Raw genomic sequence first — 13,854 nt, 5'->3', positions numbered from 1 at the left:
ACATTTAGGGGGGGGGGGGGCACCTGTTGAAAGAGCAGATGGAATTACATATTTCCGCACCCCTGCTGTCTTGTAACAAGCCGCCTAAAAGATTTCAAACTTCCTCAAATGATTGCACTGATAACGATAACTGAGCTCAGAGACTTTAAGAGTCCTACACACATAGAGAATACATTTTAAGTCACGACTTTAGGAGCAACAGGGGGTAGAAAGCCGAAATCCTCCCTGTGCCATAGTTGCACGTTAAGAATTTGGAAGGGCCATCAGAGGTTTTCACTTGTTTCATACTAAAACTTTCAGTGAGTTACACTCTTAATAATGAGCAAAAGGTCGGCACTGTGGTGCAGTGGGTAGCAGTGTCGCAGCAAGAAGGTTCCTGGTTTGAATTCTGCCTCAAGTTTCTCCTTGTTATCATTCATGTTCTCCCCTTAGGTTTTCTCCGGGTACTCTGGCATCCTCCAGCAGTCCAATTAACCAAACACCCACTCTAAATGAACCGTCGGAGTGAATGTGAGTGTCAATAGTTGTTTGTCTTTGTATGTTGGCCCTGGGATACTCTGGTAACCTGCCTCTCGCCCAATGTCAGCAGGGATTGGCTCCAGCTTTCCTAGCAACCCTCAAAGGGATAAGCAGTATAGAGAATGGATGGATGATGTGCAGGAGTATATGAAATAGTCCAAAATATGATGGTATGTCACTGGCTGATGACTCCACGTTCCTTCTAACACCAACAAGTGCTTTGTCGTAACCCCCATTTACATCCATGTAAGCATGTTCTGCACATCAGCACATTTTCACCTTCGCGTCTTCCAGTCTCTGTACTTTGGCAGCCCAACTTGTTCTCATCCATCCTCCGAAAGCTTTTCAGCTGCTCTGGGTCTCAGACAGGCTTCTAATCTATACATTGGCGATCAGCGAAATGTTTCCACAAGGTCTCCAGTTTCTCTGGCAATGGGAGTTCTCATCGGGCTTCAAACACTCTGTTCCCATGTGCTCAGAGAGGCCCGGGGGGACCCTGGCTGCGATGTGGGGACTTTCATGAGCCGTCCAAAATCATGACAGCAAAGGCAAGCAGCACAATACAGAGTGAAATACCCTATATTCAAAGAGCACTTCATGGACAAAAGGAGAGAACTGCAAAAGCCTGCGTTTAAAGGAGGAAAAAAGCCCTGCAAAAAGAATTTGTCCTTGGCAAGAAATAAAAAAAAAAGACCTGAATGTTGTGTAGTCACTGCTAAAATACAACACAGAGGTTAATTTGTAGACCAAAACAAAGACATGCATAGGCTTTTTTTTCAGGTTCTCCTGCTTACTCCCGCAGTCCAAAAACATGCAAGAAAGGTTAATTGGAGACTCTTAATTGTCTGACTGTGTAAAACGTTGTTTGTCTCTATATGTTGGCCCTGCTATACGCTGGCAATCTGTCCAGGGTCCACCTGCCTCTCGCCCAGTGTCAGCTGGGATTGGCTCTAGATACCCCTGCGACCCTGAAAGGAGAAGTGGTATAAACCATGAAATGCAGCCCTAATTCTGCTAACTATTCCAGAGGCATGCCTTTATATACAAAGAGTTTTAGGCACTAAAAGTAAAGTGAGGATGCTTTCGAAAATAATGCCATGAAATTTTTGTATTAATCACTTAACTTTTGTTCCAGGCATCTTGGAGTACTGCAGATAACTAAATATTCTAACAGAGACTGAGAATAATACTAGTTGAAAATGTAATCATCTCTTTGGCAATATCGAATGTACCAAAGTTAAATATTGAGGGAGAAATGGAGCCCAGTGGATTCTCGAGTGAAACATTTGTATTTTGTCCGGTAAACAAAAGTAAATGATGTGAAATATTCCATGTGCAAATTATTCATATTGTAGCTCGTGTCTAAGACAAAGTACATGGGCCGTCCAGCAACTACTGCAGGACCGTGTTAAAGCAAGCCATTGGGATGCATTAGCTGTCATTTAAGTCAATATTTTCCTCATATTCTCTGCTCCAGCTGTCACCACAAATATTCCCGTCTGCGCAACGAGGGGGATTGTCCTACATTCCAAAGAGCCAATCCCTCTGCAGGGAATATTTATCTATGGAAGCCGGGATATAGAGTCTCACCTAGAGAGGCAGGAAATGGACAGGATATTGAATTCTGAAAGATTATGTAACGCTCGCCATCTCTGACAGGTAGCTAACATTACACAAGTTATAGCACGCGCTCAAGCAGAAATCTTTGCTCGGGGTCACATTAGTTTAGGTGATGGGGATAAAGCACATGTGGCTGATAATTGAAGAAATGTGCTTCTTTGGGAGGGGCGAACGTTTGAGTTTACGTAGCATCAGCCAGCTTGTGTTAAGCGATGGCATTCCCATTGAAGCATATGAGATGAAGCTAACATTGGATGATTTTGGACAGCCAAACAAATACTGCAGTAAATAGTATAATCTATTTAAGCTACATTTAGTAGAGTAGAAAACCGATCTGTGCTAGTTTTTTTAGTGTTTAGATGCTGGTGAAGAATCGTGTTGTGTGATCATGGGCTGAAAACAGTGTATGTGTGTGTCTCTCTCTCTCTTTGTGTGTGCGTGTGGTCAGTGGAGCGCTACAAATACGAGTCAGGAGACCCTGTTTGGCTCCCGGCACTGAACGATTATCAGAAGTTATTAGATGTTACATCGTGTTCTCTACCTGGAGGCTGCTGGATAAGAGTCACGCTAGCAAAAACAAGCACACACACACACACACACACACACACACACACACACACACACACACACACACACACACACACACACACACACACACACACACACACACACACACACACACACACACACACACACACACACACACACAAAACATTTAAGTTATCCATCTCTGTTGAAGTTGTATGCTGCACATATACTGTATATAACCCTCTCACGCTTACCATAAATGAAGTCCACTCTCTCTTTCTCACACACAAGCAAACACACACACATTTACAGCTGGCTGTGTCTGACTGGGTGGCTGAGATCAGAGGTGCAGATCAGTTGGTTTATGTATAGTCTGAAGGCCTCCACAAGATGTTCGAGTTAGTCATGGTACACAGAGACCATATTCACTCTAATTCTCTTACAGCTCTGCTGACTGATATTGGCTAAACACCCTAAAAGGACCTGTGTCCAATAAACTAAACAAACAGCTTTATTTAAACAAAAACACAAGTTGATGTCGGAGTGTAAACTCATATGGGATGTAAATCTTAAATGTTCTAAAGACATCGAACATCAAACCAAGCTGAAATCAATGACTGGTAAAATCACCTGGTCATGAGGAGCTTAAGAACTGTGAAACTTGAAAATTTTAATAATCAATGTGTCTAAAATATCCACGGGAGGCTGCCTATTGAATTAAAGAGCAAAACTAATTTCCCTCTATGGAACTTCAGTCCTGCTCTCAGAAATCAGAAAAAAAGAAAGAAATGTCAGCGTTGTATTAGTAAAAAAACAACTAGGAAATGTTATCAGTACATCTGTCAAGGGTATGTAGTTAGAGCAGGCCAATACTGTGATCTAAAGAGAGAATGGTTGAACCCACATGATAGTATGTTCGACAGTAAAGAAACCTGTCTTTTCAAAGTAAAGTTCACACGTGCGTGAAGTGGTCAAGAGGAGGACAGGCAGTGAGATATTAGACAGTAGAATATTACAGCAGACAGTAGGTGATGTTACACTGTCAGATGTTATAACAGAGGATGACTCTGGACAGTGACCTGTGTAAAAGTCCCTGAAGCAGCTGTCAGAGTGAGAGAACAGCTGAAATGTAGATGCTGCTGTGAAAAAATGTGCCAATAAAAAGGCTAAAACTTGGCGAGCCATAAGGGTGATGATGATATAGTGAACACAATGTTTGTTTTGCAGTCAATTTGTTTAAATTGTATCAATCATTTAGATTAAGACAATTTCAAACGAGTGTGTTTTCACCAGGAAGGGCAGTCAATTTGTTTTCATGATTCATGAGTCTTATTTGTATACCTGCAAGAAAAGTCATTTGGTGATATTGCCACAGATTTTTCTTAAAGTGCTACATATACCTTAAGAATGAATATGTTTGTAAGAGGCCTATTGACTTATATGATTCCGTGTTATGTCAAAAATGTATCTTGAAGTTATAAATTTAGTGAGCGTTATTGAATAAGCAGTTAGCTGGTCTATGGGGCTTATAGGCGTCTTGCAGCTTATTATTTTGGTCCCGGTGAAACACTAATGTTACTTAATGTGTGATTCTATCTGACTTCTCATCAACCTTGTTCCAAGCAGCAGCAGGACAAGTTTTTCAGCAAAGGAGGCCTGTTAAAACGCCTGTGTCGAGAAGCGAACAGCAGTCAGACAAAATTAGCAAGTAGCCAGAGATGAAAGTCCAAAGACCCCTGAGATATTCTTCTCAGAACTTCAAAGAGACCAAACCACTTGTAAAAACAGAGTTTAGATGATGTTTTATTCATCAGATGGCCAAAACCCCAACTCCAATTCAATGATAGTGCTGCTCTGTGTCTATGCATGTAGCATGTGATAGCTATGTTAGCCACAAAAACTAAGAATACTACATTGTGTGCGTGTGTGATTTTCTAAGTCCTATTGGTTAAAAAAATTACAATTATGCTAAAGTGGTTTCTAGACTTATATAAAAAATCTTGGAAGCCATTTTGGGTTACATCAACCAAACATGTCCAGAAACTGTGTCTAAAATGCCAAAAAGTAAATAAGGGCGGTTTAAGTTTTTTTATTAGCCTAAGAAGTAAGAGAACTTTCTCTGGCTAGAAAGAAGCATTTGGTCTTCACTTGAGGTGAACACGTACAAAATGTGATTTGTAATATGCGGTTTTCACTGGACTGAAACAGATTAGCGGTAAATGTGTTGGACAGTTTGTTTTGCAGGTGAACAAAAACCTAGTTTGTCCCTTTGTTGGGCGTTCAGTGGCACCCTCCAAGTGTTATCTAACCCTAACAACTGGAGCAGTCGCTTGGCTGGAGGAAACAAGGGGACCAGTGTTTGTCGCCGACAGGAACGGCGGAGGGAAATTCTGCTGTCCTCGGCTCTCCATTCCAATCACTCTCATGCTGTAATTCTAGGGAACACAGTGCAAGTACTGTTGATGTGTCTGAATAACCTGCAGGTCTTTCCTAAGTCTACGTCTCTCATGTCTGTGTGGGTATTTGCATGTGAGGACAGTATTCAGGCCTTTTTATTTCCATATTCACACACAGGAATGCAGATTATTATCCGATATTGCACACCAGTTGTTGTTTCCCTCATTCTCTATTACATTTATCCATGAATAAGGAGTTTGTTTGGTTTTTCCTCCGGCTTTCCGCTGTGCACTATAACCCCAGTTTTGCTCTACATTTCCTTGGCTGGGCACATGTCTGTATTTATTTTTTTTTCACCTAGAGGAAATGATTTCTGACTAAGAGATGGGGGAGGAACAACAAATTTCGATCCTACCTTTGAACCCATCTTATGTGCACACTGCAACCCAGTTTGGTTCCCATATGACCAAGCCATAGTCAAAACTCTGTTTCCGCTTCCTTTCACGACAGCACGAAGAGTCCTCATAACAATGTCTGTGGTTGCTTTATTAAGATATTCAATAAGTGATATTTGAGTATTATTAAACTAGAGGCTGTTATGTGGGTTCACATGTGCAAATGTGGATTCTGCCAACAATTCAGTCCTCTTTGATACAAAGTAAGGTATTCAAGGGGCATAGCACATTCCAAGGCCAATGGTTATCATAGTGTGTTAAAAGAAAGACTATATCTCCCTGTTCTATTATTTTTACCCGTATTCCATTTCATTGTAAACTGTTGTGGTGCTCCAGCTTCCATCCTCGCCTTGACATCCCTCTAAACAACACGACTGTGCTGCTCGTCTTTTTCCTCGTAACTCAATACTGGCCTGAGTACAAGTACAAACTTTTACACATGCAGGTGTGCACACACCAGACCGCACACACACACATACACACACACACACCAAGCAGTGTGCATTTACTCCTTCTTCAAAAAGGTTGTCAGAGCATATCACATCAGCTAAGCCGAGCTTGCATGCCTTGGAAAGTGGAAGGAGGGTTAGGGTTAGATACTCGTCCTCCTTCCAAAACAAAACCTTCAGCCAAATAAACAAATTAGCAAAGAGACACAAGGGTGGGTTTATGACTATCTGTTCAATTTCCTATAGAAAAAGAGAGAGAGAGAAGGAAAGAGACAGAAGGAAGAGAGAAAAGGGGGGGGTGAAATCCCCCTTTTCTTCAAGTACAATGTCATTTCCTGGTGGATATTCGACCACAAAGACCAGAGACCAGAGTTGTTGTGGAGCTACACGCCAAAGGGTACGAAGACAGAGAGAGACATTTTGGCGAGTGGAGAGGGGTGAAAGAGAGGGCTAACCAGAATGTTCTAGTCCTCCCATGGTATGTTGACAATTCCTTAAGCAGCGTGAGGAAATTGCTTTCTCTGACGTGAGGAGGAGATTTGATAATTGGGGGCTTGCCGAAAGAAACAGGAGCTATAGGAGTGCATTTTATACAACGAGTTGTTTGTATATATGGAGTGTACATGCATTTAGAGTATCCCACATATTAGAGCCTTGCAAATGGGTTCCGGAAAGAGACTGCCCTTCAATAACATTCACCACTAACAGTTAAGCTATGAACTGTGGGTTGAGGCAGCCAGTCAACAGAGGGCCAGCCAGAGCTTGGGGCTGATGTATGGTAAAGTACAGCAGAGGCAGACTCACCTTCTTCTTGCTGCAGTAGATTTGCCATTTCTTCTCATCAGGCAGAGCGAACATGGCCTCCCTGTTCTTATCCGTCAGGTCCAGCTCATCCTACAACAACAAGGGAGGTTGTTTTATCGACACAGTAAAACCATACATTCAATAAAAAAAACTCAACAAACAAACAAAATAGTCGAGCACCATTTTAAGTAATTGCTATAGCAGTTTCCAGACATAATCTCCAGAAAATGTCCGGAAAAAATGTTTCAGACATTTTTCAGGGTTTGTCTTTTAGAAGAATAGAAGCAAATGATTGTCCGATTCAGCCACGTTCCAAACAACCAGAAAAACATTCAGGTGAGGAGTGGTATTTGGGTTGAACATGTACGAGGCACGACATGATGAAAATCACATGTTTTTGTTTACAGCACATCAACACTGCTGTCAGATCTTACCACCAAAAGGTCTCAAATCACATGGTCTTTCCAATTTGACATCTTCATCAGCATCTTCTACGTGTACAACATCTCCTTTTCATCCTTAGATATATTTTAAGTGTGTCGTGTTTTAAAAACGTGATCAACTATGGGTGAATTTCCCTGACATTTCCCTCCTATAACCTCACAAATGGTCTCACTCTGACATTTTCCAGACATTTTACAACGGGACTGGCAGGAAAAGTTCTGGAAAATGTTGGATGAAACTAACTGAGGCATATGCATTCTCACCTACAGCCCCTCTGGAAATTTTCAGGAAAATGCACGGAGTTCAGAGTATGTCTAAGTACAGCTTATGAGAGAAGAGAATATTATCTAACTATCCCTCAGTCCATGTTGTTTTCTTGTCCCTGCAGCAATACAGAGAAATAAATGACTACAGATGTCCAGGGGAGTGAAGTTTACACAGTGTCATTTGATTGTCCAACCTTCCCACTGCCTAACCAGGGACTGGTCTCCACAGACTACAGAGGAGTGTTTTGATATTCACCCTGCTGCTCGTCTCAATTCTTCAGCTTGGTACAAGGAGCCTCCTGCACCTTTTGAAATGCATATGAACCCAGGAAATGAGTCTCTGTGTGCCAGAAAGGAAAAGTGTATTCTTGGGAGAGAGAAATGGATAAACCAGGGTAGAAAAAAAGAGATGCATTGATAGAAAAAGAGGAAGGTGTTGAATAAAGGAGAGAAAAGAAGCTATGAGGTTCTGGAAATGGATATGCAAAAAAACATAGTGGAGAGGGTGAGATGCTAGAGCACCCGAGCATTGTGTACAAGCTCACACTAATCTCATCATAATGGTTTTGCTACCATGACGTCAGCCAGAAGTGCTGGGCCCCCAGGGCCCCCCAGAGTGAAGATGGCTACCGGTGCCAGAGCTGGGGCCCCTCAAAGCCGGCCAGTAGATTCACAGGATTTGTTTTCAGCCATTCAGCTGGACAGGGTGGGCTGAGGTGGCCCACATTCCAAGTGTCTGACACTACACTGTGAAGAATGACATCATCTCTCACCCAGTCCTTTCAATGGGACGGCCAGCAGCAGCTTTACAGTGGTTTGGGGAAAAAAGGCAAAAATTCCAAGGGTGTGAACTTCATGGAGGCTAATGCGAACAGAAACCACAATAAAGCTTTGGACTCTTTGATTTAAAAACTTTTCATCTTAACTCTTTTTTCACTGATTGTCTGTGACTCACGAACCGAGCCGATCATCCAGAGTCTACGTTAACTTACCATAATGGCTGCTGTGTATGTGACACAGTATGGTCTTGCGCATTGACTGCACATAAAGATGGACAACATGTCTACTCTCCCAAAGTGAAGCCAAAGTGTCTTGATCACCCTCTAGGGGCTGGCTGCAGTATAGCCTATGATTACCACCTTCTCCATGCTTGTGGATTTGACAAGGACCAAAAGCACACATAAAATTAATGTTTCTCAAAGATGGTGTCTGGTGTATGTTTTAGCTAGTTGTTATCACACTGTTCATTGTTTTCAGGAAGTTTAGGGTTAATTATTTGATGCAGTAAAAATGGGATGAAACCTGACAATAGACCGCTGAGACTGACACATGATTGGTTGTGTGTGTGTGTATGGGCGGGCACTCTCTACTCGATCCCCCAATTGCTACTGCACAGTCTGACTCCAAATGAGAAAGATGGCAGCATTCGTATCTGGGATATTTTGTCTTCATTTCTGGATACTGGGAGGAAGTGGAGACACGTCATCCATCTTTATATACAGTCTATATGTTCTTAACTGTCAAGAAGGAAACCAGTCGCCATGTGCCAACTGAACATCATCACTCTCTGCACTTCAATCATTACAGATTTCAGCTTTGGCTTGGATCTCAATCCTTTCTCCACATCCTCCAGAGGAAACAGAGGACTCGAAGCGAGCTCGTCTCTGGCCTGTGGCCTGCTCGCTGGGTCAAAGCCCTCCCATATAAGCTGCTGCTGTTTGGAGGAGCTGATACTGAGAGCTGGTGGGGAAATCAGTGAGATTGAGACCCTCTGGATTTGAACCAGATGGGAGCTGAGCCCGGTAGCTGATCTCCACGCTCCACGTTCTCTCTGTCCAACCCCCGCCCCCCCAACAACCCCTCAAGCCTCTCAATTTAAGGTCTTATATGGTGGGGGAGTTATGTGAGGAGGCAATATACGTCAGCAATGAAATGAGGATTTAGGATGTTTTTTTAAAAGAATTCCATTTAGAAACAGATAAATAATTACATAAGTTGTATTAATAGAACGTTGTCACAATCAAGAACATGAGGGTGGACTATGGCCTAATGCATATTGAGGGCTTAAAATGAGGACTGCTAGTTTCACTTAGTTGTTTTCAGAAAGAAGAGGCACCAGTTTGAATCAGAGAAAATGGAAAAGAGAGATGAAGTCGGGGATGAGGACATTGGGTGGGTGGAGGAATGTTCCTGTCATGCCAGCCAAAGGACTTTTCACTTTTCCAGTTATGCAATATCTTCCACCTTCTATCCCTGCTTCCCCCCCCCCCCACGCCATCAAAACCTTGCTCCAATACCACATCCGCATCACATGGCCTGTCCTCATGACCGTAGCAACACCCAAAAAAACACCCGCTCCCTCTCGGTTTTCCAAAACAAAACAAAACAAAACCACTTTGCTGCGTAAAATCCTTCCCTTGATGTGCCCCCGTCCTCCTACAGCAGCACGCTCCAGTTGGGAATTCACATAAACCAAAGCTAATATTGTTACACCTGCTGCTCCAGAGGGGGAAAAAACACACATACCTAAGGCTTCTGAACCCTTCCTTTCATATTTCATACAGCACTGCCTATCGAATAATTTTACAAATTAAAAAGGGTGTCGTGGCTGTGAGTCTTTGACTGTCACGTCCGCTCCAGACTGACTGACCTTCTCTGTCACTCAATTTCCTGTTTCTGAAGACGGGCGGGCTACATCAGCTGTGCTGGGATAATAGAAAAGATGTGGTGGAGAGAGATGGAGCTCGGAAAGCAATACTTATAGATTTAGTCTTCAGTTTAATTTCGTGTGAGAAGCTTTAATGAATTAACACAATATAAAAGACACAGAATTGGAATTTATTGTCATTCTCTCCATTGATTGGTACATACTGGAACTGTGTTTATTATAAATTGTAATTTTTTATGTATTTATTCCTATTTGCCCCCTCTTGCTCACTGGGATCTTTGTGTACTTAGCATTTATATGGCACTTTAACTGCTCATGCATGAACTGTAACTGAATCATTTAAAAAACAACTTAATAACCAACCATTCATTTCCCCCAGTCTCTCCTCTTTGGCGTCATCTCTGTTTATTAAATAGATTCCTAGATTCCAAGCAAAAGCCCACATTCTGAATTTGGGCCCACTTGAGTTCTTTCCATATGAATTCCTGAAAACACTACACTACATCTGTAATTCATGCACAAACAAGAGACTCATCCATCTTCTTTAGTTGCTCTTGGAATCACAGAAAATATGTGTATTGGCGAAAGTGATATTTTAATCCTCCACATGCCAACATTTATCTTTGACCTTAGATCTTACAGGTGAAAGTTAGCGTATTTAAAAAATACATGAACATAATGAAGTGTATCACCCCTATCGGATTATGCTATGAATCATAGCTTATATGGCTAAATAGTTTCAGTCGACATAACAGGAGTCAGATGACACAACATCTCAGTGGGTGAATTAAACATGTATCTACACCATATGCAAAGATTGTTATGGTAAAAAGTGTTGAGTTGCAATGAACCATGGGAGTGCAATACCTGTTACTGCTGTTCAGACTACAGATCTACTCCAGATCTGTTTGGGTGGATGGTACTTCAAGTTTAAAGGACCTTTGTTGTCATGGTTACAAGAATAACAGACAGTTAAGGTTGTGGACCAGTCATGGGTAAAACAAACCCTGATCATATGAAAGTCCTGGGTTTTGAGTTGGACCCATTCATCTGGCTCAAGCACCTCCCAACTCAGACTTCTTCTATTGCATCACATGGCCCGACACCACTATTGGTCGTAACAAGATGCTTGCACTCAAGACCTATGGGGTCATTTTTTCAGGAAGGACAATTTTACTTTGGAGGCAGACAAAAATCTGCACTAGATAAACAGGGTGTCACCGAATGACTAAAGGTGTGATTGCTGAGCATCACCACTGCTGAATGTGAAGTGTGTGGTCCATGAATGACAGCCTTTAGCATGCATGTGCAACTATGATGTGGCGTTTCCACACAGGATATGAATGTCGATAACTTATGTGAAGTGTCACAGCCCTAGCGGAGAGGGTCAGTGTGGCACACACTATACTATATATACACACAGACACATATATACGTATAAATACATACAAATATCCTGCAGGAGTCTCTTGATGAGACAGGAAGGCAGAGGAAAGACAGGCAAGATGGCAGGAAGTCATATGAGGCCTCAAGGGGACCCACAGGAAGCTGTAGCTGCCATTATTGACCCAAACAAGATTCAATCAGTGTGTGTGTGTGTTTGCCAAAGTCAGGCTCTGAATCATTGGCCACAACCAAAAAAAGACCGATTTCTTATTCTGACGATATGGTGAGAACAGATTTAGCTACTTAACATCACCCGACAAATCACAAACAAACGCACGGTGGCTGCTCTCAAACTACTTTGCAGCGTTCAGATGAGTCATAGTATCCTCTCTTTGATGAGTCAGCCATTAGCCGCTGCTAACCTACTGCCTCTTCGTCCCTTCAAATAAGGTTTGACTGTGAGAGCTGGCGTCTACACATAGTTCAGACAAGAATATTACAAGTGGGAAGGAGGGAGGTGGGAACAAGAAAGAGAGGGTTCACCCCAGGGTGTACACTGGAGGAAACCCACTCCCAATGAGGCAGAGGGTGGAGAACATTTCCATTCCCTCTTGTTATGCAACACATTGATTTGCGTCCGGCTTGAGAGTCACACTGAAGGGAACATTAGTATGAGATTTATGTTTCAAAGAGTCCAGTTTTCCTGGAAACACAAGTGGAGGTTTCAAATGAGAACGGATCATTTTACCATCGCAGCTTTGAGATCGTAATTTACGCGCTTCTAAAAACAGCGACTGGGAGTTATATGGAGTGGAAGCTATGAGAAGTTGTGGCGCACAGATGCAGTGCCTGACACTGGACAGCTGGACCACGGCCCAGAGTGGTTGGATTAAAACTGTCCCAAATAACGAGACAGAGAAAAGAAGAATGAGGCTCCCATATAGAGAAATAGATAAAGCAGATAGAAAAAGTGGGCAGAGCAACACACATTCATATGATATCTGCCAGTACTGTACTTGCCAAATGTTGGCTCAATAGACCCGACTCAGTTGTGCCAATTTGGCTTCATATGCTGTACATTATAACTTCTCTCCTTTCAACTTGCTGCGGAGGGTAAAAGACCGGGTCTTCCCTTTTACTAATAAGAGAAACACTTGGATGTATTTGCTGCATTTTACTGTATGCAAACAAATAATGCCATACAGATGCTGAGTCAGGCTTGGCATATTTCCATGTACAACTACAATCTAAACTGAGCCACTAAGCTTCTGTATCTGTTGCATTTTGTCTTCTTATGCATCTACTTTTCTTCAGGGGCACTGTTTAGTTGAGTTCAGACCCCTGTGTCAAATGTGTTGACAACACAGACTGTATATAAAGATGGACAATGCCTCTCTACTTCCTCCCACTATCCAGAAATTAAGCCAAATGTCCTGGATACGAATGCCGCCATCCAGCGCATTTGGAGCCAGAGTCTGTGGAGTAGTGATCAGGGGAGGGATCTGTGGTATTAAAGTGCTGACCAATCATGAGTCTCAGCTGTCAATCATTACATCCCTCACTGTTAACTTAGCATCAAATAAATAAACTTATCATAAAAATAAACACACAAACAATAACATTTGACGTGTGCTTTCACTTTTTAGTTGGGTCCATGTCCCATCTGCAGACATGGTGGAGGTTGGGTTTATGACGCTTTGTTTTCACTTTTGGGGAGCTTGTTGTTTATATACAGTGGTTAGCACAGATATTTGTATATTCGACGGTATGTCGATCTTTCCATGGAAGCTTGTTTCTTGCCATGAGTTGAAACTAGTAAATGCTCATCTAGTTGTCCCCAAACAACCTCAAGCTTTGGTTTCTCTTTGAGAAACAAATACTGCATTTGGTTTACCAAACTGCCACCAGTGCAAAACGTTGCCAAGTAACTGAGCAGAACCCATTTTTAATTACCAACATATGAGAGCGACTCCACATCTGATGATGAAATGTTATTAGCAAGGAATTGCCTCGACTAACAAGATAAAGCTGTCATTGTTCTTGAAGCACGGCCAAACTTCACACATGGTGTATATATTTATGTCAACTGTGCGTGCAAGCCTTGAAACACGGGTGGAAAGAAACTGCAGCACCAAGATCTAAGGAACAGACTCCCGAACTGCGGCACATTTGCATCTGACCGCAGAATTTCCTGATAGAAAATGTGTAGTTTAATTGATACGATCCATTAGCCCCTCTGATGTGGTGTTTCTTCATTGTGTCCAAATCAGGAGCGATTGCTTCCAGGTTCATTTCCATGGGTTTGTCGAGTTCATTAC

General features: G+C 42.3%; 1 protein-coding gene across 6 annotated transcripts in view; it reads right to left on the bottom strand.

Moving 5' to 3' along the window:
• The window catches only part of daam2 (dishevelled associated activator of morphogenesis 2), a 101,727-nt gene that overhangs the window by 46,087 nt on the left and 41,786 nt on the right, over positions 1–13,854 (bottom strand). For all 6 annotated transcript variants that reach the window (XM_034575520.1, XM_034575519.1, XM_034575517.1 and 3 more), the window contains one exon: positions 6,773–6,862. In XM_034575520.1, coding sequence (XP_034431411.1) covers positions 6,773–6,862 — 90 coding nt within the window. The remainder of the gene's footprint in view (positions 1–6,772; positions 6,863–13,854) is intronic.

This window comes from Hippoglossus hippoglossus, chromosome 22 (genome assembly GCF_009819705.1).
Source record: "Hippoglossus hippoglossus isolate fHipHip1 chromosome 22, fHipHip1.pri, whole genome shotgun sequence".
In the NCBI taxonomy this organism is placed as follows: Eukaryota; Metazoa; Chordata; class Actinopteri; order Pleuronectiformes; family Pleuronectidae; genus Hippoglossus; species Hippoglossus hippoglossus.
This window is presented reverse-complemented; position numbering and strand designations above follow the sequence as displayed.